This window comes from Sceloporus occidentalis, unplaced genomic scaffold (assembly GCF_023333645.1).
Source record: "Sceloporus occidentalis isolate IW3139 unplaced genomic scaffold, rSceOcc1.0.p SCAF_16, whole genome shotgun sequence".
Classification (NCBI taxonomy): Eukaryota; Metazoa; Chordata; class Lepidosauria; order Squamata; family Phrynosomatidae; genus Sceloporus; species Sceloporus occidentalis.
In genome coordinates this window covers 654,944-675,840 of record NW_028316996.1, presented here as the reverse complement: position 1 = coordinate 675,840, position 20,897 = coordinate 654,944, and the positions used below count along the sequence as shown (strand labels likewise).

General features: G+C 39.9%; 1 protein-coding gene across 1 annotated transcript in view; it reads left to right on the top strand.

Annotated features, from left to right (window-relative positions):
* ZNRF3 (zinc and ring finger 3) overlaps nt 1-5,257 on the top strand; it is a 65,604-nt gene extending 60,347 nt beyond the window's left edge. The window contains exons 5-8 of the mRNA XM_089481702.1: nt 272-382; nt 1,555-1,722; nt 2,168-2,270; nt 3,642-5,257. Of these exons, the coding sequence (XP_089337828.1) occupies nt 272-382; nt 1,555-1,722; nt 2,168-2,270; nt 3,642-5,257 (1,998 nt within the window). The remainder of the gene's footprint in view (nt 1-271; nt 383-1,554; nt 1,723-2,167; nt 2,271-3,641) is intronic.
* Nucleotides 5,258-20,897: the final 15,640 nt, after the last annotated feature.

Sequence of the window (20,897 nt, the reverse complement as noted above, 5' to 3'; positions counted from 1 at the left end):
TTTGTTTAAAACCGTGTATTATTTAAAATCACCAATAAACAATAGAATGACAACTTAAATTGTGGGTATTCTCACCACTGGCAGAAGGAGTTGAGGGTTCTCTCATGCCCTCTTAGCATATGATCTAAATTAATGGATGTTGTTAATTTGTATTAATGCATGACATGGGGTATTCATCCTGCTTGATTTGAAGCTATCTATGATGACAAAATGTTATCTTCTGCATACCACCCTGTTTATAATAATGTTTGTTTTTTTTATCTTAATCTAGCAACCTGCGGAGTATTTTGACATGGGGATCTTCTTGGCCTTTTTCGTGGTGGTGTCACTTGTTTGTCTTATTCTGCTTATCAAGATCAAATTAAAACAGAGAAGAAGCCAGGTATTAAACTAAAAACACACTAGAACATTTTTAGTCATGATCTAAAGATGGACAATATGTAGAAGCTCAAAATTAACCCTCCATTATATATATATATATATATATATATATATATATATATATATATATATATATATACCGTATTGGCTCGGATATAGGCCGCCCCCGTATATAGGCCGCACCCTAAAAGTTTGGTGCTTTTTTAAAGAAAAAGTTTTTTTCTTTAAAAAAGCACCAAAAAAACATGCTGCCACTCTGCCCCCCCCCGAGATATGCTGTCACTGTCCTCCCTCCCCGAGATATGCTACCACTGTCCGTCCCCCCCCCCCGAGATATGCTGCCACTGTCCTCCTCCCTCCCCGAGATATGCTGCCACTGTCCTCCTCTGCCCCCCGAGATATGCTGCCACTGTCCTCCTCTGCCCCCCAACTTACCGGAGCTGACTCCCGGGTGTCTTGCGAGGCCGGCGGGGGACATCTACGCAATACGCGTATACAACTTCCGGTGCCGGATGTGCCGGCACCGGAAGTTGTATACGCGTATTGCGTAGATGTCCCCCGCCGGCCCCGCAAGACACCCGGGAGTCTGCTCCGGTAAGTCAGGCGGGGGGCCAGAGGTAAAACGCATCGTGCGGTTAGACAACCGCACGATGCGCTTAGACAACCTCCCGTGCCGGCACCCCCCCCGTGGGAAGTGCTGGCAGGGGAGGCTGTCTGAGCGTATCGGGGAGTAGGATGCAGGTCCCCTGCACCGCTGCGGGGGATCTGTATCCTAACCCCGCTGCCTGCCCGGCGCCCGGGACTGCATGTCCCGGGCGTCGGGCGCTAGACCCCGAATATAGGCCGCACCCCCACTTTAAAGACTTAAAGTGGGGGAAAAAAGTGCGGCCTATATCCGAGCCAATACGGTATATATAATGATTCAAGTGGTAGGGATGTTTTTATCCTGACATCATTAAATTTACAAAAGGATGTGGTTTAGTGTTATTGCTGGGTGTCTTTCTTGCAGTCAGCTGCATTAAAATATATTTAGACTTTGTGCCACATCTGATAGATTAAAGCCATATAGTAGGAATATGTGAACCCGAATATTCCAAATTCAATGATCTTTTTGTTGTAGCTATGTATAGGTCAAAGCATTGTTAAAATAATGTTCATGCTCTTCTTTTCTAGAACTCAATGAACAGAATGGCTGTACAGGCTTTAGAGAAAATGGAAACCCGAAAGTATAAGGCCAAAGGCAAAGGGGTGCGGGAGGGGAGTAGTGGGGGACTTGACTCTCCTAGTAGTAGCTCCACCTCGGACTGTGCCATATGCCTAGAAAAATACATTGACGGAGAGGTAAGGGGCTTTTTGTGAATCACGAATCATTTTGTAATAATTGTGTATACAGATTAAAGGACAATATGTACGTATTAGTAAAGCATTTGATGCCATCACTAACATCTGGAGGATTTGGATGGTTCTTCCACCACTGCCTTTGCTACGTCATCTTTGGTGGATGTTGATCTGTTCTGGTTGCCTTTTTAGTGGTTGATGGATAATAAGGAAAGACAACATGAGGAGAGGAAATTTAGATGCTAGTTTTGTCATCTCAAATTCCATAAACTCAGTACTCAGATCCTTAAACTCCAATTGGCAAGCAAAAAGCACAAACTATATTTAGTTCTAATTAAGGTATTTCACTTTCCTCACCGTTGTGACGTGGGATGTAAATTTGTTTTACAGGTGAATATAATTTCATTTTCATTATATCACTATTCCCCCCTTCTTATTTCTCCTCCAGGAGCTGAGAGTCATTCCCTGCACACATCGATTTCATAAGAGGTGTGTGGATCCATGGCTTTTACAGAACCATACCTGCCCGCACTGTAGACATAACATTATTGGTAAGTTTCATCATGCAATCAGTAACTTGGAAATTAACTGGCCGTTCTTAAGATAGCAAATATTAATGCACCAAAATGGTCTGAATAAGTGACATTGGTATTACTCTTACCTGGCCATCTATTTGGCTACACGGTTGTACCTCATTGAAGAGCATACTAGAATTGACTTTCACCTTCTTGTCCTTTAGTAATCCAATGTCATTTTAAATGATGCTTTGCCTTTAAAAGCATGACTCTTTCAACATTTTACTCTTTTGAAGTTGGTTAATTAAAGAGTATCTCAAGTTACAGAAGAACATACACTTGACAAATGCTTTTTTGATCTGAAAGGAAATCTATTATTGGCAAATGTTGTAATCATATTTGCCTTCAAACACAACCCCGAGTAGTGTTATTTCCTTTTAAATGCTGGTGCCTTTATTAAAATTCTGTTTTGGGCTATTGTGTTCTTATTACAAAGTTCTTAGTGTGCGTGACACGGCAGTCTGTATCTTCCTAGTTTTTATCTTTAAATCATACATTTACTCAAAAATAAAGGTACAAGGACATCTATTTTTGGGTCATCTGTTGGGATTGAGTTTTCTTGGGTTCTCTGGTTCATTACTGAACACATTTCCAGCTGGGTTGTGGGACATTTGGATGTACTTTAAATGCAACCATTGTCAGACTGTCAACAACCAGTCAATTGAAGGAACTTTTTTTGTACTGTGTAAACATATTTCCCCTTCTGTTTTAAGAATTTATAGCACAAAATTGTCTACAGGGAGAATTGCATTTCCTTCACATTTAATTCACAAAAGTTGTTTTATATCACGCAGTCATAACAACATATAATAGCTGGATATGTTAGTCAAGCTGTGTTCTAGCTCGGTTATCTTAGCCCAGTCTACGGACTTCTTATCATACTGCTTTAGAGTAAACAGTAGAATGGCTCATTCTTAATGACCTAATCACTGACTAATAAAGGTCTATGGGGTGGATAAGCGGGACTTCATTTGCGCTGCCATAAACAAATTGGTGCAGTGTTTGAGCAGGGGCAATCACCCAAAATATCACAGCTGTACTGTATTGACCTACAGATACGCAAATAAAGGCGGTTTATTGAAACAAAATGAACTCCGCATTTTTAATGAGAAACTGTGTATAGCACTGTGTTAAATGCTCAAAGAACATAGCTTCCATGGGGCTTCCTATTTTAATGGGGCTAAATCTGGCCTAATGTTGCCCAGCCATGGTTCATACTAAGCTATCAGTAAGTAGTAACATAAATGTCCAAGAGTTTCCGGTGCTTTATTAAAACAGTAGTTACAAGTGATATATTACAAGCAAACCTGTGCATCCTGTTTTATTTGATGTTATCTTTTTTTACAGAGCAAAAGAAAGGTGGGCACGGGTCTGTCTGCGTGGAAAGTTCCGCTAGTCGTGGCCATCAGCAACAGCAACAAAGAGTCATCCTACCAGTCCATTACCCTGGAAGGGTACAAAGGTCTGGACCTATTGCAGCCTACCCTACCCGCACAAGTATGGGTCCACATGGTAATCCTATCACGGTACTGACTGTAGAAAGACCTGTGGAGCCTGACTTATACCCAGCTCACACCCCTGCATTTTTGGCAGGATACAGACCTGTTTCACTGGACCACTCATCTTCTGGGCATCACTGTGACCTGGAACACCCTCCTTATCCAGTTCCTCCACCTGGTCATGCCTTCCGCCGCACCAAGTATAATGGGCGCGGCTTTAACACTGGCACTTGCTATTCTCAGTATGAAACTATGTACCAGCACTACTATTTCCAGGGTCTGAGCTATCCTCATCAGCAGGAAACATCTGGGAACCAGACCTTTAGAGGAATGGAAAAAGGCCTTACACATCCCTTTCAAGGTACTAATTTGCTATATCAACCTGCCCCAGCCATGATGCATATGGCACCTTCTTCTGCTGGAGGGAGCTGCTACCTTCATGCTCAACACCAACATCGCTCGGTATGCAGTGGATATTTAGCTGATGTTCCTTGCAGTGATACCAGTTCCAGCACCAGCTCCACCCAGGGACATGGATCCTCCAGCGACTCCATACTGGACTGCACTGAGGCTAGCAACCAGGGTGTCTATGGCAGCTGCTCCACTTTCCGTAGCTCTCTGAGCAGTGACTTTGATCCGTATGTGTACAGGAGTCGCAGCCCAGCTAGGACTGGAGGAGGGGAAACTACAGGAAGTGTTGGGGAAGCTGGTGTTGGACCAGGGAGAGGGAGGTTGGACTGTAGACTTCATCAGACTTTTCCAAATTCCTCCTCTCAGGATCGTCTTTCCAGCTGCAGTCTGGAGATGAATTACAGCAGCAATTCATCACTGGAGCGCCGGGAGGCAGCTTTGGCATCTGGGTTAATGTCAGATGCCCCAGTCTCTATGTCCCAAGGAAGTGGAAGAGACTGGCGGAGCCCAGAGAATGGTTGTCCTTGTTACTTTCAGAGGACAGCTGGAGAACCCAGCTCAGACTGCTCAACTATGTATCTGGGTCCAGAGCCTCCCCAACCAGGTGGGCCAACTTCCACTGGGGGCTTGTACAGTGTTACCTCCAGCCTTTTGCATCGGACAGACCAAGGGACAGGTTTGGGCCATTCTTCCCGGCCCTGCTGCCTTTATGAGGAGAGCAATGGGAGCTGCTATACTGAGGACTATGCAGTCAGCATCCAGTATGCCCTGGCAGAAGCTGCTGCTACCGCAGCTGCAGCTGCAGTGGCTGGATGTGAGGCCAGCCAGCCAATCCCCATCATTCCTGAGGATCCAGGCAGTGAGGGGGGCTTGGACCATGAACGGCATGTCTCCTTAAAGATGCAGGATGAAGAGGATGAGGAAGAAATACTATACTGCCAAGATGGACCTTGCTGTGCGTTAGTAGACGGAACATATGCTCTTTGTCACAGTGTAGGGGAAGAAGAAGCTGAGAATCTCACAGGTAATCATAAGCGGCAGTTCATCATGTAAATCTGTATTATTTCTACAGGACAATTATTTCTAGTGATATGTCCTCAGCTGATACTGATATACAAGTACCCTATAAACAGGTTTTTAAAGAATTCTGTTTACTTTTGTTTTCAAAATGTGTACAGAACACAAAATACATTTCACAAAGTGAAAGTTATCCTCAAGTGACAAAAACCATGTGCTGCTGAACATATATATATATATATATATATATATATATATATATATATATATAGATATAATATATATATACATATATATATATACACAATCTCAGAACAGTTGAAATTAATTAAATCAATTGTCTTCAACCAATCAGAGTATTGCTTGCGTGTTTGTGTGGTTTGACACCCTTGCTTTAGATGTGCCATAAATTGAGTCTAGTACCAAATCAGGGGAATATTATTTATGTTTACACTAATGGATTTTGGCATTTTAGAATCTTCCTTTAGAGCGGACTAGAATCAAGTCTCCAGAAAAGTAAAACAAAAAATGCAAAAAAACCCCCCAAAAAATAACCCTGCAACACATCATTGTAGAGTAATCAAAGGTTACTAGATGAAATATAGAGAACAATCATATAATATTTGACCCACAGAATATGGATGTACAACGCTCCAGACACATGGTGGCAAGATGGGAAAATGGAGCAAAAATAAATAAATAATAGAAACCAGTACATCTGATAGAACAGGCTTCCAGATGCAATGGGTTAGCAGTACTGCTCCAAATAGTCAGGGCGCCAGTGAGGCTGTCATAGTGGCAGGGAGCCTCGGCACATCTACAACTTATTATGGAATTTGGCTGAAGTGGCACTAAAATAAAAGCATTAGGGATATTTTCAGTGCTGTGCGGATGAAGAACATTACACAATATGAGACTGACTAGAATGCATAGAGATTGGAGTCTGTTTTAGAATGTGCATCTGAAAAGCTTGTTTATAGAGATTATGCACAGTGGTTCTTTTCATGTAATATATATATATAATAACAGATGGAATAACTATCTTGTGATAATACCTTTTTTATTGGACTAACAGAATTTTGGAATGACGAGCTTTCGGGAGCTCTTCTCCCTTTCTCAAGTCTAAATACTATATATATATATATATATATATATATATATATATATATTTCTCCATACTCTCTGGGGCATGGGCACAGGGGGTCTGTATATACCCTGGCATGTCTATGTATGTCTTGTCCAGGGTGCTGTTTGGTCAAGGACCGGCCCTGGAATTCATAGTTGACTTTTATTCCCCTCTGTCCTCACATACATTTCTCTTTGTGTATCTTTTAACTTACAGGTCAGGACTTCCAATCAACAGACAGAGACTGAGCACTAAAGACAACTTTCCAGGTCTTTTAACGAACTCTGGGAAATATTGTATGAACTTTTGTTAAAGGAAAAAAAATCACACATTAAAGTTTTTTTTTGTAAATCTATCTTTTTATCATAATGTAAGTTGGATGGAAAGCTCACAGCGATCTGGAATCCATCACTTGCTACAACCACTTTTATCTGTTCTATTCCCTGGACTCGGCAATTGGAGAATGTGTTATTGTTTAGTTTTATTTTGTATCATTTATTTTATAAATATATATATATAAATATAAATATATATATTATATTGGTTGCTGTTTTAGAACCTTTTTCCTTGTGAGTTTGTACATGCAAAAGAACTGTCTTTCCTGATGAAAAAGAGATATATTTTTTCAATAAAATAAACAAGAAAATATTATTATTATTTTTATCCGATGGCTTTTAAGCCAGGCAAAACAAAAAAAAAACAACAAAAAAAAAAGAAAATTAATAATTGGGATTTATCCTTTTTTTCTGCCTCTTTAAATGACTTAATAAATAATGTGTTTATTTAAATATTGTTCTGCTAAATAGATTTCTAATTTTTATTCTGTATAGGTTCAGTTTATCATATTTATAATGCATTAATTTTAATGACCATAAGCTAAAACCACTTTTATAAAATACCTAAATCATTTACTTTTTTCATGAATGTATTTGTACACATCATAGTTTTTTTTATGCTGTTTTTTTTAATATTATTCATATGTCTAAACTTATACATTATACATGTTGGGTAAATGCACAATATGCACATGTGTAATATAGAATCTATTAAATTGAAAACTAATTGAATTTGCCCATTACCCTTATTTTGGCTTTATACATTGCCCCATGTCTTAGGTGGTATAGATTGTAAGGTTGCACTCTAGTTGCCCAGCTGTGCTGCTAGAGCTATTTCTGAAGACAGTATCCACAAAATAGACATATATTTTGACATTTAGGAGGTAAGTTATAAAGCGTGATTCTAGTCCAGAGTTTGAATGTTGCCTGCTCACCATAACACCAATGGAATCATCCAATCATCAGAAAGATTTTATTGGTTGCTATTGTGCTAAGGTGATTTCTTACATTTTATGTCTAAAACTGTGCGCCACATTTCATAAATAATCTCCACTATAACACACCTTTGGAATCTGAACTGTGGCGTAGGCATGTATTTATTAAAACCTTTTTAGATGGAGCAAAATGAAACATTGCAACTCTGAACTGTGCCTTATGAAAGGATATTCTTAGTGAGCTAATACATAGTCAAATCTGTAAGCCAAAATGCTTCTTCTCCCAGCAGTTAACCTGCAAACCTAGGGTTTGGTGGATGACTCCCATAGTGTGTCTGTTGCAGAAGAGGCTCCATCCTGTACAAAGTTTGGGGGGGAAAAAAACGGGTTTGTCACCTCAACACATTGGGCATGGGTCAATTTGCAAGAGCATTCCAGTGGTGATTATGGTGATGCAAGATCCCAAAATGTTAGTAAGTGTAACTTGATAATTAGTGAAATTTTAGGCCAAAGGGGGTAATTTTACTAAGAAGTGATAAACAGTGAAAGTTCCAGTGCTGCTTAGACTCACAGCATATGCACTGTCCCTTTTTCATGTCTCAGTAAATAAGCTACTGTGTATAGAGTCAGAACTTTGCATGATAGCATACACCATCTTTCCTTTCATTTTTAAATTAAATATTACCTAGTTTTCCAAGCACAAGAAAAAAATCCATGGTTCCATCGTATATTCTGGAAGCCGTCCCATACTCGCCATTGTAGATGCTATTATGTTTATGTAACTCATAATAAGTAATCTCAGAATACTAAGCCTGGTAGGGGTCATTCGCCTTACCTAAGATACGTGCTTCATACAAAGTATTGGTCCTAATATGTATTTGGCCATTGAGTAACGATATCCTTAAACCAGGCAAATTTTATTGTGTTATATCATGACTTTATTGTAAGTATGGGACATTGCCAATGGAATAAGAAGAAAGGAAGGAAAAAACACTAAATGTTATATTTATTTGTTGAAGGAAGAGTCAAGAAAAAAAAATTCACTGGCCTCCCTGACCCCTCACACTGTTCTTACATACCCCTGAGCTGGCCTTCTGATTTGATTTCTCCAAACTATTGATCAGTAAATCAAACTCCATTCAATTCACGGATCCCTGAAATTAAAACAAAATATACATGACTGCCCCTTTAAGACTCAATGGGCCATGTTTAAAAAGAGCAATTCTTGGTCAACATGTTAAATGTGAGCCATTGTCAGAATGTGTCAAGATTTGGGTGGAGTCTGCATAAAATATATAGGCATATCTGTTATGCATTATATGTGTACATTTGTGTATGTATAGAGCTATTTAAATGCTCCAATGCTTTTGACATGATAAAGGGACATTGACACTACCGAAAAAAAAACCCAATTAATTATTTTAGTCCAATAAAAAGGCACTATGTGCTGAAATTATATATTTTCTTATTTATACCATTGGACTAACATGGCTATCCACATGTATGTAATATATATATTTATCCAAATGGTAATGCAAGACATTCCCTTAGCATGAGTTAGTGGCAACATAATACTATGGGGTTATTTATAAAGATATCACAGGAGAACATTTAAACATGAATGGTATAGGCATAACCTAAGGCCTGTCCTAAATCCCTAACACTCTAACCCAGCCGCCCGGAAAAATGAGCAGACCAGATAGGCTGAATGGTTCTTATCTGCTATTAACTTCTATGTTTCTAATTCTATAAGAAGAGTATTAGATTCATAAGTTATAAAGGATGGTAATTCTGTTCATTTGTATCATTACATACCAATCATACCAAGGCAGGAAATAACCCCTTTGTGCGTGTGTGTACATGTATGTGTGTATGTATGTATAAATGTATATTGAGGGAATGCTTGTAATCACCCCTTGGTTATATAGAATGGCTGCACATCCTACAGGTTTGTTTTGTATGGCTGTTAATGGTAAGTCTTGGTAAAAGTAAGAGCATTAGAAAGCAATGAAGCAGATACCCGATTAACGCATCTAAAAATTAGACACATTAGGTTACAGAAATACTTTTGTTTGACTGGTGATCATGATAGCTGAAACCCAAGAAATCGGGGGAAATGTTGGCATGTTAATATTTGTGTTAATTCTTTGTGATTACAATTGCAGTTTAGCAAGTGGCCATGTGATGGCAGTATGGTGCTACCAAACAAGTTCACTTTAAAGAGGCAGACAAATTTAAGCTAAATAAGACTTTTTATTATTTTATTTTTATGTGTTTGTTAATACTACTGGAAACTAAGGAAACAATATGTGCAGACAGCTGTTTTGAGGAAACGCTCCTCTTAAATAAGATCAGGGTAACACCTGTCTTATGTATAGGTATATGACAATTTGGGGGTTTCCCAAGCTAGTGCTAATTCTGGTTCTCTGTATAGTGTCCGGGGTGCATTGCAGAATTAAACAAACAACCCCAAAAATAAAAACTGCAGGATTAAACAGAATGGTTTTCCTACCTGTCATTGCAACTGTTTGTGTAAGTTCACATTCTATCAGCCCTTTCAGGGTCAGATCTTTTCACCAAGCATAACTCAAAAATGCTGAAAGGGTGCATTGGTATTTGTAGTTTTCCCAACACTGGAAGAGTTAATGCTGCTATGTATATATATATATATATATATATATATATATATATATATATACACATTATTGAGAAGAAGGCAGACTTCATGCAACATTGTCATGACTAAGGTAGCGAATACTAAGCACCAAGTTAAATTCCTATCACAAAGAGGTGAGATACTAGATTGCTGAAAGAGTTTCATTTGAAACCGCTGTGAAAAATAGTAATATATACAGGGATCATGGTATGTAAAAATATTGTATAGGCTGAATATATTTCCTTTTATATGAAATAATCGATGGGAGTGGCTAGCATTAAGCCACTCCCCCTTGACCAGTGGTGGTCCCTAAACTCGAGTTACAGGGGACTGTTTATGTGCCTTCCAGGAAGTCCAGTCTTATGCACAGTGGGATGAAATAACACAGCATTGTAAAAGGGATGCCTAGTAGATCACATTGACTTTCACTAATGAATTATAATGTTTTCATTTTATAAGAAAGCATGACCGATTACCCAAATTTGCACTAACGGTACTCGTCTCTTGTGCTTACAACTCCCAATATGCACAGCCTGGGTTTGATTGTGAGTCTTATTCAAACAAGATATGCTGAAATATGTTATTACAAGTAAAATCTAAAACACTGGACAGTCTTTTAAAAAAATATATTAAAAACATAAATTTTTATGGCCGTAATGGTAAATATAAAGGATTTTGTAAGCAAAAGTTCCTCTTTAAATATAAATGAACAGGACTGCGTGTTATGCCTTAAATTATTTCTTTGTCACATTTAATCCAAGGGAGCAATGGTTGTTTTTTTTGTTTGTTTTTTTTATTTACGTTTAAATTTGTTTCAATGTCATTCTTGTTTTGGCGTTTGGTACTGCAGCTTTAAAAGGTATCTTGTAGCACTTAAATTTATGCCAATAAGCAAAACAGATTTTGGATAAACCTTTTGAGTCGTAACAATGTATTTTCCAAACAAACGTTTCAATTATTAACAATTTTTTTATGATGTTTGTAAATGCTAAGAAAAATCTTGTGTATATGTGTGCCCTTTTCATTTATGGAAATGTTCTCGGAATATTTATTTACTAATATATTTATCTTAAGAGAAGTCTTATGTTGAGTGTTATTGGGGTAATCAATGAATATTTCTAACACAAAAAAAACATTTTTGTAAATGTCCAATGCACATGGATTTTTTTTTTTTTTTACCAAATTATGATTTTAAAAGGAATTTAATAATTTTAGTACTATACAGTTTTGTAACAAAGTGTACAAATGTCAAAAATACAGTTTCACCAAGAAATGTTTGCATTGTCTGTTTTTCTTTTTTTCTTAAACTTTTTACAGCTACTTGATGTTTGATGATCCCATACATGTCTAGATAACCACGTAGTCCAAAGTAGAGCCCTGCGCGGGACGGCTTTTTTAATCCCGCTCCTGCTGATTTTTGGCCAATCCCACCCGCTCCCGCCACATTTGTGGCCAATGACGCCCACCTCCTTACCTGAACTGCAGAGTTCCCGCACAGTCCCGCAAGGCTGCATTCTCGCTGCTCTCTCACAGTGTCTCTTCTCTTGCTCTGCCCAGGAACAAGGCGGAGTCACGGGACGTGATGTTACATCACGTGACTCAGTTTTGTTCCTGGGCGGAGCAAGAGAGGAGACACGGTAAGGGAGAAGCTAGAAGGCAACCTTGCGGGACTGCGCGGGATTACCAGGACCCGCAGGTACAGTGCCTGGCCGCCCGCTCCCGCCCGCAGCACCAGCAAGACCGCCCGCGCCCCGCGGGACCCGCCTCCCAATGCAGTCCTCTAGTCCAAAGCTCCCTTACTGATGGGAACAGTTTCTTTTAATTTTAACTGTTTTGCGTTGTGTTCTTCTTATAAAAACATTGAAGACGACAACAGCAGACAGCTATGGAGCATTGGCGATCTATTAACCAAAAACGAAAGGCTTACGCTTGATCTGTCAGTTATTCTGACTTTCAGGTTTGACTATTTAAGAACTTAAGGTTGCTCTATAAAATAATACTTCAAAAAGTTTGTGAAATTAAATGTACTATTTATGAAAACTATTTCTGAAAGCTTGGGGTGTTGCAGCGTGCTTAATATAGCAACTGTTCTCTTTTCATACATTAAGTCCAGTTGTCTTGGACCTTTGCTTATTTCTCTTAAAGCCAACTACCTATGGGGTTTGGAGTCGTGGCATTTATTGGACACTGTAGAACATGTGTGAAACCATGTAACTTCTATACCAAACCTAAAGCTGCAACGGCCAAAAGAAACCAGACATCTTTTACCGTTGGTTACTTGCCACTCATCCCAATGACAACTCTAGTGTGAGTAGAGGTTCTCCTACCACCCTATGGATAGGTCCTGCAGGATCAGCTCTGTACATTAAATACTAAAATCTAGAATTATATGTAAGGTTTTCTGTCTTGATTTGTGATTACTAGAAGGAGTGATTTTAAGGAATTTAATACCATAAAAAAACTTCAACACAATTCAAATAATTAAACAATAAATTAATTTTGATTATATTTTTTCATGTTGAACATACTGCTCTCTTAATTTTTTTGACTGTATTCTTAAATATACATATGTTACTAAAAAACAAAATTAGAAGGGATCACATATCAGGAACAACGTAACTAAGTTTTTATTTATTTGATCACTATTCTGAGCATATGTTACAAAACTAAATGACTCCGTTATGATATTGTGGCCTAGCTCAAAATAAGAGTAGGTGAAGAAAATTACGGGTGGATTTCTACCGTGTTTTTCAATTTTTGAGAAAATTGCAGTTATTTTATTCTATCAGTAGTACATTCAGCCGCTTACAGTTTTTTGGAAGTGATGTGAACTTTTTTCCCACTAGGTGGCAAAACAAACATACTGTGAAATGCTGAAGATATACGCCAATAAATTTGTTTTCTCTCCAGTTGATTATATAAAACTATGGTGTTCCACTGCTGAGACATGTCTAACAGAACATTCAAAAATGAATATGTCTGATTTTTCATTTATGTTGTTGAGTCAATAGTTTGTATGCATTAAATGCTTGCCAACAGGGCCGGCCCAAGGCAAAATGCCGCCTGGGGCGAATTTTAAAATGCCGCCCCCCCTTATCTACCCTTCCTCTCCCTCCGTCCCTGCCGCCCCCCCCTTATCTACCCTTCCTCTCCCTCCGTCCCTGTCGCCCCCCCCTTCTTGTACTTACCTTTCAGCAGTCCTGCGGCGAGTCTCCCTGTTCGGTCTCGGTGCCGGCTTGTAATGCTGAGCGCCGGAAATCTCAGCATTACAAGCCAGCACCGAGACCGAACAGGGAGACTCGCCACAGAGGAGAGAGCGAGGGGCGCCGAGCGGATACTGACAGCGGCGCCCCTTTCTCTCTCTTTCACTTTAAAAAAAAAAAAAAAAGGGCTTGGGGCGGCGAAGTGCCGCCCCTTCAAGAGTGCCGCCTGGAGCGGTTGCCCCACTCGGCTCCATTGTCGGGCCGGCCCTGCTTGCCAATACAATTACATGATCTATATACTTACTGATCCACCAAACATCTGCCATTATTTCACCCCACGACTATGTCGTTGAAGTGTCTTTGCCCACAATGCAAACATTGATAGCTAGGGGCGTTAGTAGCTAGTAGCGGGAGGTGGTTCTGTACAGATCTCTGGTCAGACCTCACTTAGAGAATTGTGTACAGTTATCTCCAGAATGATCTTGACACCCTGGAGAGAGTTCAGAGGAGGGCTACCAAAATTGTAAGCAGAGGCTAAGATGCAATGTACAGAAGTTTGGTTTACTGAGAGTGGTAGATGAGTGGAGCAGCTTCCCAACAGATGTCGTAGAGGCTAAGGTAAGCAGCTACCTAAATGAAGAGCCATAGGGAACATTTTGGACCATGTACCACAAGGCTTTAACATTATGTCACAATATGACTAACACTCCACCATAAATATGCAGTGCAACTTTGGGTGCAATATCTAGTTAGAAAAGGGTCAACGACAATCTACAAAATTAATAAGTGAAATTGGACTACATTACATTGTACTTATAGAGAAATGACAGATTTCACAGCACTAGTACGATAAAAGGAGATGGGTCAGGACAAAAGGGATGTGGATGGAGGCTGTATGATAACGTAAAAAAAAATACATCCAAAGCCAAGAGCCAATTCTCTGAGGACCTGTTCTTCAAAAAGGAATCTCCACAGATCACAAGGTAACCCCTTGATTCTTGAAGGAATAAAATGTGCAATATACCCTAACTTTCAAACAAAACAATCAACAGAAAAGTTGGTTAGTCCATCTTCACCATATATATTTTAATGCTTTTTCTTTTATTTTTACTGTTTACTGTCATGTGCCATTTTATAAAATGTTATTACAAAATAACCCTCCCTCAAAAAAATACTACAGCAAATTCTCCTTTCCTATACAAAGACTGTAACTAGTACTTGGTTTGGCATGAAGCCGCAAAAGTGGTCAATACCAGCCCCGGTGACCCTCGTCATTCCTTCTATTCTAACCTTTCCCACCATGTCACCTGAAACCATTTTCGAAGCCTTTTCAAAGCAAGTGCTTTCTCTATGCCTGTCTCTAAGCCTTCCATTCATTATTTAGAAATGTGATCTTTTCTTTTTTTGTTTGGCTAGAAATGTGGTGCTGAAGGTGAGAGGTGTCCCACAGTTCTCATTGTTACAGATGTTTAACTCAAGTATGACAGTCTTTAAACTGGTTGGGTAGTTGGGTAGCTGATATATGAAAATATTCTGCAGAAGCTGTTCTTACTTACCCACAAAGTACCAGAAGGATGGCTTATTATTATTATTTATTATTATAACATTTTACTTAAGAGTGCTTACAGATTCCATATCACATTTACAGTGATGGGAGCCTTTCTGGTGGCGAGCCTAGTTGGCCCAGTATGATGAATACAATTTTCAAATATGGGTATTCACTAAAACATATGAGTGCTATATCATAGTTCATAAGGTTGAAAAAAGACCAAAGTCCATCAAGTTCAACCTATATACATATTGTGTCCCTACTGTGTTGATCCAGAGGAAGGCAAAAAACCCTTATGAAGCAGATGCCAATTGCCCCATACCAGGGGGAAAATTCCTTCCCGACTCCAAATATGGCAATCAGAATAAATCCCTGGATCAACGTTCTGTCCCTATTAATCTAATATCCATAACTTGTAATATTATTGCTTTCAAGAAACACGTCCAGGCTCCTTTTGAACTCTTTTATTGAGTTTACCATCACCACTTCCTCTGGCAGAGAGTTCCATAATCTCACCGCTCTTACTGTAAAGAACCCCCGTCTGTGCTGGTGTAGAAACCTTCTTTCCTCCAGCCGTAGAGGATGTCCCCTTGTTATAGATACAGTCCTGGGTATAAATAGGTCCTGGGAGTGATCTCTGTACTGTCCCCTTATATATTTATACATAGTTATTAAGTCCCCCCTAAGCCGTCTTTTTTCCAAACTAAATAACCCCAATTCTGATAATCTTTCTGGGTACTGTAGTCCTCCCATTCCCCTTATTACTCTGGTTGCCCGTCTTTGAACCCTCTCCAGCTCCACTATATCTTTCTTGTACACTGGTGCCCAGTACTGTACACAGTATTCCATGTGTGGTCTGACTAGTGACTTGTACAGGGGTAGAATTATTTCCTTGTCGTGGGCATCTGTGCCCCTTTTGATGCACCCCATGATTTTATTTGCCTTAGCAGCAGCTGCCTGACACTGGTCGCTACAGGTAAATTTACTGTTAACTAAAAATCAGGGCGCTGGTATATGGCTGCACAACCCTAGATGCTCACCACCCGGGTGAGTGCAGTCGCCCTGCACCAGACCCTGTCCTCACAGACACCCAAAGGGGTCCTCTTCTAGCCTTAGCTGGTACCATTAAATGCACAGAGCACTTAAATTGCTTGAGTTCCCTGTGCAAGTTCAATTAATGGCGGTGGAGCTTGCAGGAGCTGAGGGATGCTTGGTTAATGGGGAATTACTCTTGGCTCCAGTGGTACATGGTTATATGGGTACAAAAACATAAAACACATAGACACAAGTTCACTGACTCTAAATGCCTACAGTCTGCTATTACCCCCTGCAATGTCCAACCGCCACATGATTCCCTGGTCCTAGATGACAGTCTTTTCAGTTTAGTTCATCAAGTGGACCCTATTTTCAATATGTCTCTGAGGGTTTATAGGATGTATACTGCGTGTGCAAAGAACGTTGTGTGATAATGGAGTATTAGTGATATGTTAGTACTGTGTGGAGATGCATAATCTTGTTTTGCTTGTGTATGCCTCTAGTGTGCGTTGTAAGAATTGTTAAAACTTCCTTGTTCTTTTTTAAAATGTTCTTATTTGAAACTGTAGATATTGATCCCTGAAATTACCTTCTGTAATTCCACCTAAAGTCTGAAAGGAATAGCCAGACAGCACAGTTCAAGGGGGTGAAGTTAAAGCTTTTTGATTATCTTCCACGGTCATTATCCTCCTGGAGAAACTGATGGAAGATGTGAAATTGCTGGCATGTTACACAAATGATCAGGCATGTTTATGTCAGTAGGATTCTTCAATGATCAAAAGCCACAGCTGCAATCACTCGTTCCTCAATATAACAAGGGGATGTCAAAGTGAAATACATGTTCAAAGGAAAGCTCTTCACAATTTCTAAATATATTCTCATTGCTAGGTCAACAACATTGTACTTGACTTTCACGCTCACCGTCCTTATGTGTGTATTTATTCAGGTACAGAACTTCTTAGCCATAGACCTTTTTCTTAATCACAATTAAAAAGGTGACTGCACCGAGACTCTTCAATGTCTGTCGGACAATAACTTATTGCCCTTCTAGAACGCAAGAGGTTAATTCTCCAAAGGAGTCTTTTTTTTTTTTTTTTGCCACATAATCTGCATTCTTACAGTTAAGCACATTGGAGATCATTTCTTTTACAATGGGAGGGCACTTTCTGGATAACAATTTACTCTAGCTTCCCCTCCTTATAGAGAAACAATTATGCCTGGTATAAGCTGAAAGTGAGATTCAAACCGGCTTTGAAAAGAAATACCCAGAGGAGATTCAGTTTTGTGCAAGTAAAGGGCATTTCCTACAAAAGCTGCTTTCAACCAAACCTCAAGAGAAACCCCCATTGGCAATTCTGTTCAAAAGACGCAGGTAACAACATTAACTTGTCCTAACTTGTAATTTGAGGAAGGCAGACACAAATTGCATTAATGATGAAACTGGAATTTTACACAGTACAGAAGAAACAGGACGCATCGGGATATGTAGCGTATAAAAGAAACAGGACACATTGTGATATGCTTATTTAAGCGGAACTATAGATAAATGAATGGACCTTTAATAAAATTCCTGCATAGGCTCATCATATTAGAAGAGGTTGTGCTCAAACCTTGACTTAACTTAAATTCATTGAATTCCACTCCAGTGCAAATCATGAAATATGCATATTGCTAATGCATGTGTAAATTGTTAATAGAACAGGCTTATTTCAACAGTTTTCTCTTGTTTTTGGAGATTGTCATAGTGCTTAATGCAAAGAAAAACCCAAGCATCAAGAGTTACCGGATCACCAAAGGCTGTCTATGCAGAATTAGCAATTTAGCGCCTTAAAAAGGAGGGGACAAGACCACCGCACGTGGAGAGAAGTGGCTTGAAGTCTGCTACTTAAGTCTGAGGTGGCTAAGTAACCCACATATTTTTATGTACATCAGGCTCGCACAAGGTAGTGATTAATGTATACTATAGATGCCTAAACTGTTGTTTTTCTGTATGGTACACTATTGACATTTTCAGATTTTGCAAGGTTTATCAGTTTGCTATGATGTAGATCTGGCGGTGTATTTAGGTTCTCTAGGCCTGACAAACTCATGCTCCCCCTCTAATTTTAATTTTAATTTTCCCCACTTTTTTTACTGTCCAGGCCACACCACCTTTTCATCTAAGACCCGCCTGTTCCTCTCTGTGTATTAAGCATGGATACCGAATACCTACTCTGTTTTTTTGTGCACCATTTCAAATGTTTTATCTTTTATTTTAAGAGATAATAATCTTTAATCAATCATCCATGTCAACTATACTAGGATGATCACAGATGCTCAAATTAATTGAAGTAGAATGTGGTCAGTCCATGATGGGAGAATAATGTGTGTAACAGAAACTGCTGTTACTGTACATTCACAAACCATTTGCTCCATACATACAGTAGTGTCATATTTGTCCCCAAACATCTTATCTTTGACATCTTTCTGCCCAAACAGCTTAACATTGTCAACTTTGTGACCAAGCAGCTTGTCTATGAGATCTTTGTACCCAAGCAGCTTAACGTTGCTAAGCCACCCTCACACACTGATACATATACATTCATACTGGCACACACACACACATACATACATGCTCACATGCAAACACTTATACACGCTAACATACATACAGTTATACATGCGTACTCCCTTCCCCTCTCCTTCCTTCCCTCCCTCACCTCATTACCTCAACCACAGCTTTTCCTCCAGCTGTGAGCAGTCTCACATTTAACCACGGAGTCACGTAACCTTGTGTTAAATGATGCTTCTACTTGGATGGGGGTCTGCCCCAGATGTCACTCATCAGAGGGGTGCCACATTAGGACACGGGTGGTGGGCTGCCCCTGGGCCGGTCCAAAATTGCTCACACAGGGCTGGTGCAATGCGGACCAGCCCTTTGTGGACAATTTTGGACTGGCCCAGGGGCAGCCCGTTCCTGTGTGCCCACCCAGTTTCGGCACTGCTCCCCATGCACTTCCATAAAAGGGGCAGAGCTTCTGGGCACCCCTCCAATTGGAGGAAAGAGTGAAAGGCTGTCGTCTCTCTTTTTTACAAATCTATCCAGAATGACCCTCCAAGACCCACGTAAGGGTGGCTATTTATGCCACTCCCTGTAGAGTGCCACCCTATGCCACGATACAGCCTTGGCTCGGTGGGTACTGTGTATTCTGGATTAATTTAGGCTATTAGGAGTAAAATATATAAATAAATAGCTCAAAGCAGAATCTTTTTCTCCTTAAATGTTATATTTTGTAGTTTAGTATACCGTATGCAATGTTCATACCTGAGAACTTTCCAAGGCTAGCTACCCTGAGCTCACCATTGCTTCTTATGGGAGACAGAAAAGGGGGCATGTCAGTGACACATGGGTGGGGCTAGATATGCATAGGTGCAATGCTATCTCTAGAGTCTAAAGGGATGGGTGGGACCAGGGTGGGAGTGGGCAGGACCTGGCAAGGAAGTATATACGCTCCTCCTTCATTTACACACTTCAGACATTAAGTCAGAGCCCTGGAGATGCAGACATTGCCAGCTCTTGCGTTTAAGAATGCTGCTCCTCTTTTAGCATGATTCCTTACATTCAACAACTGCTGCAAATACTAGGAGATGTGGGAATGGAGTGGGAGGGAGATTTTGATACTAAGGGAGGCAAAGATTGCAATGTATAGGGAGATGTGGGATTGGGGTGAGAGATATTTCATGAAGTTTAGGGAGAGGTGATGATGGCGTGGCAGGAAGATGATAATTGAGATTGAAGGGGCAGAGAGAGAAGGGACCAAAGAGAGAAAAGGCAGAGAGAGAGAGAGAGATAGAGAGAGGGGAAGTGGATAGACAGAAAAGGGGAAAGAGAGAGAATTGTGGGATTTTAGGGCACGTCGTTTCAACAACCGGCACATACGCTAGAATGGTATATATTTGCATACATGACTTCAACTTTTATCAGTCCTACGACCGTGAGCTACAACTCACATCAAGTTCATGTGATATTTTAAAAGCATGATTGAAGCTGTAGTACACAGATGGTAGAATGCTTCAAAAAGCTACTGAACAACTGAACAGGTGCTTACTAGATCACACTTGCCACAAAAAGGCACGAACTCTGGAAAACAGACAGGATCTAGAATAGGGTTTGCCAACACATAGCTATCCAGCTGCTGCTGTTTTGCAAAAAACAAAAACGTGTGTCATGTACATTAAGGGGTTAACCCCACCTCAGCTTTCAAGAAGGTGTTTCTGTAGAAAGCAATCTGTATGTGAGGAAGCATAATGTTTAACAGAAAAAAATACAAAAGCAAATTATTCTTTTAAATGACTGGGCGATGATCTAAGCTCTAAATAGTGCATACAGAGTAAAGGTAAATAGTACATCGCCCTAAAATGCCTGTAATACCAATTTGGGAAGCCAACGGGTTAAGACATCCACCTGACAATAGTGTTTCTAAAAACAAATTCCTTCCTCCTGTTGTCTCCCCCACCCCCTCTTAACAAAAACTGGAAGGAGACAGTGGCCATGCATTCCATCCCTAATCGTAGACTCATTTCAAAAGCTGCTTCTGACACAAGCGAGATGTCTGAATGGCACCGACAGGACAGCTGCAAAGCAGCAAATCCTCTCGCCGAGCAGAACAGTGTACACAGAGCAAAGCACTTTGATGTTATTTCCAGTAACATTTAGATCCATTTCTTAAGAGACAGGGGTGGTAATTGGATAGTTGACCCAGAGGGAAAAAAAAAGGAAATCATTCTCAGGTCTCCTCTTCAAAAAGTAAATATGACATAAAAGAAGTGTCTTGTTGGTGACAAGAAGCCATGGCTT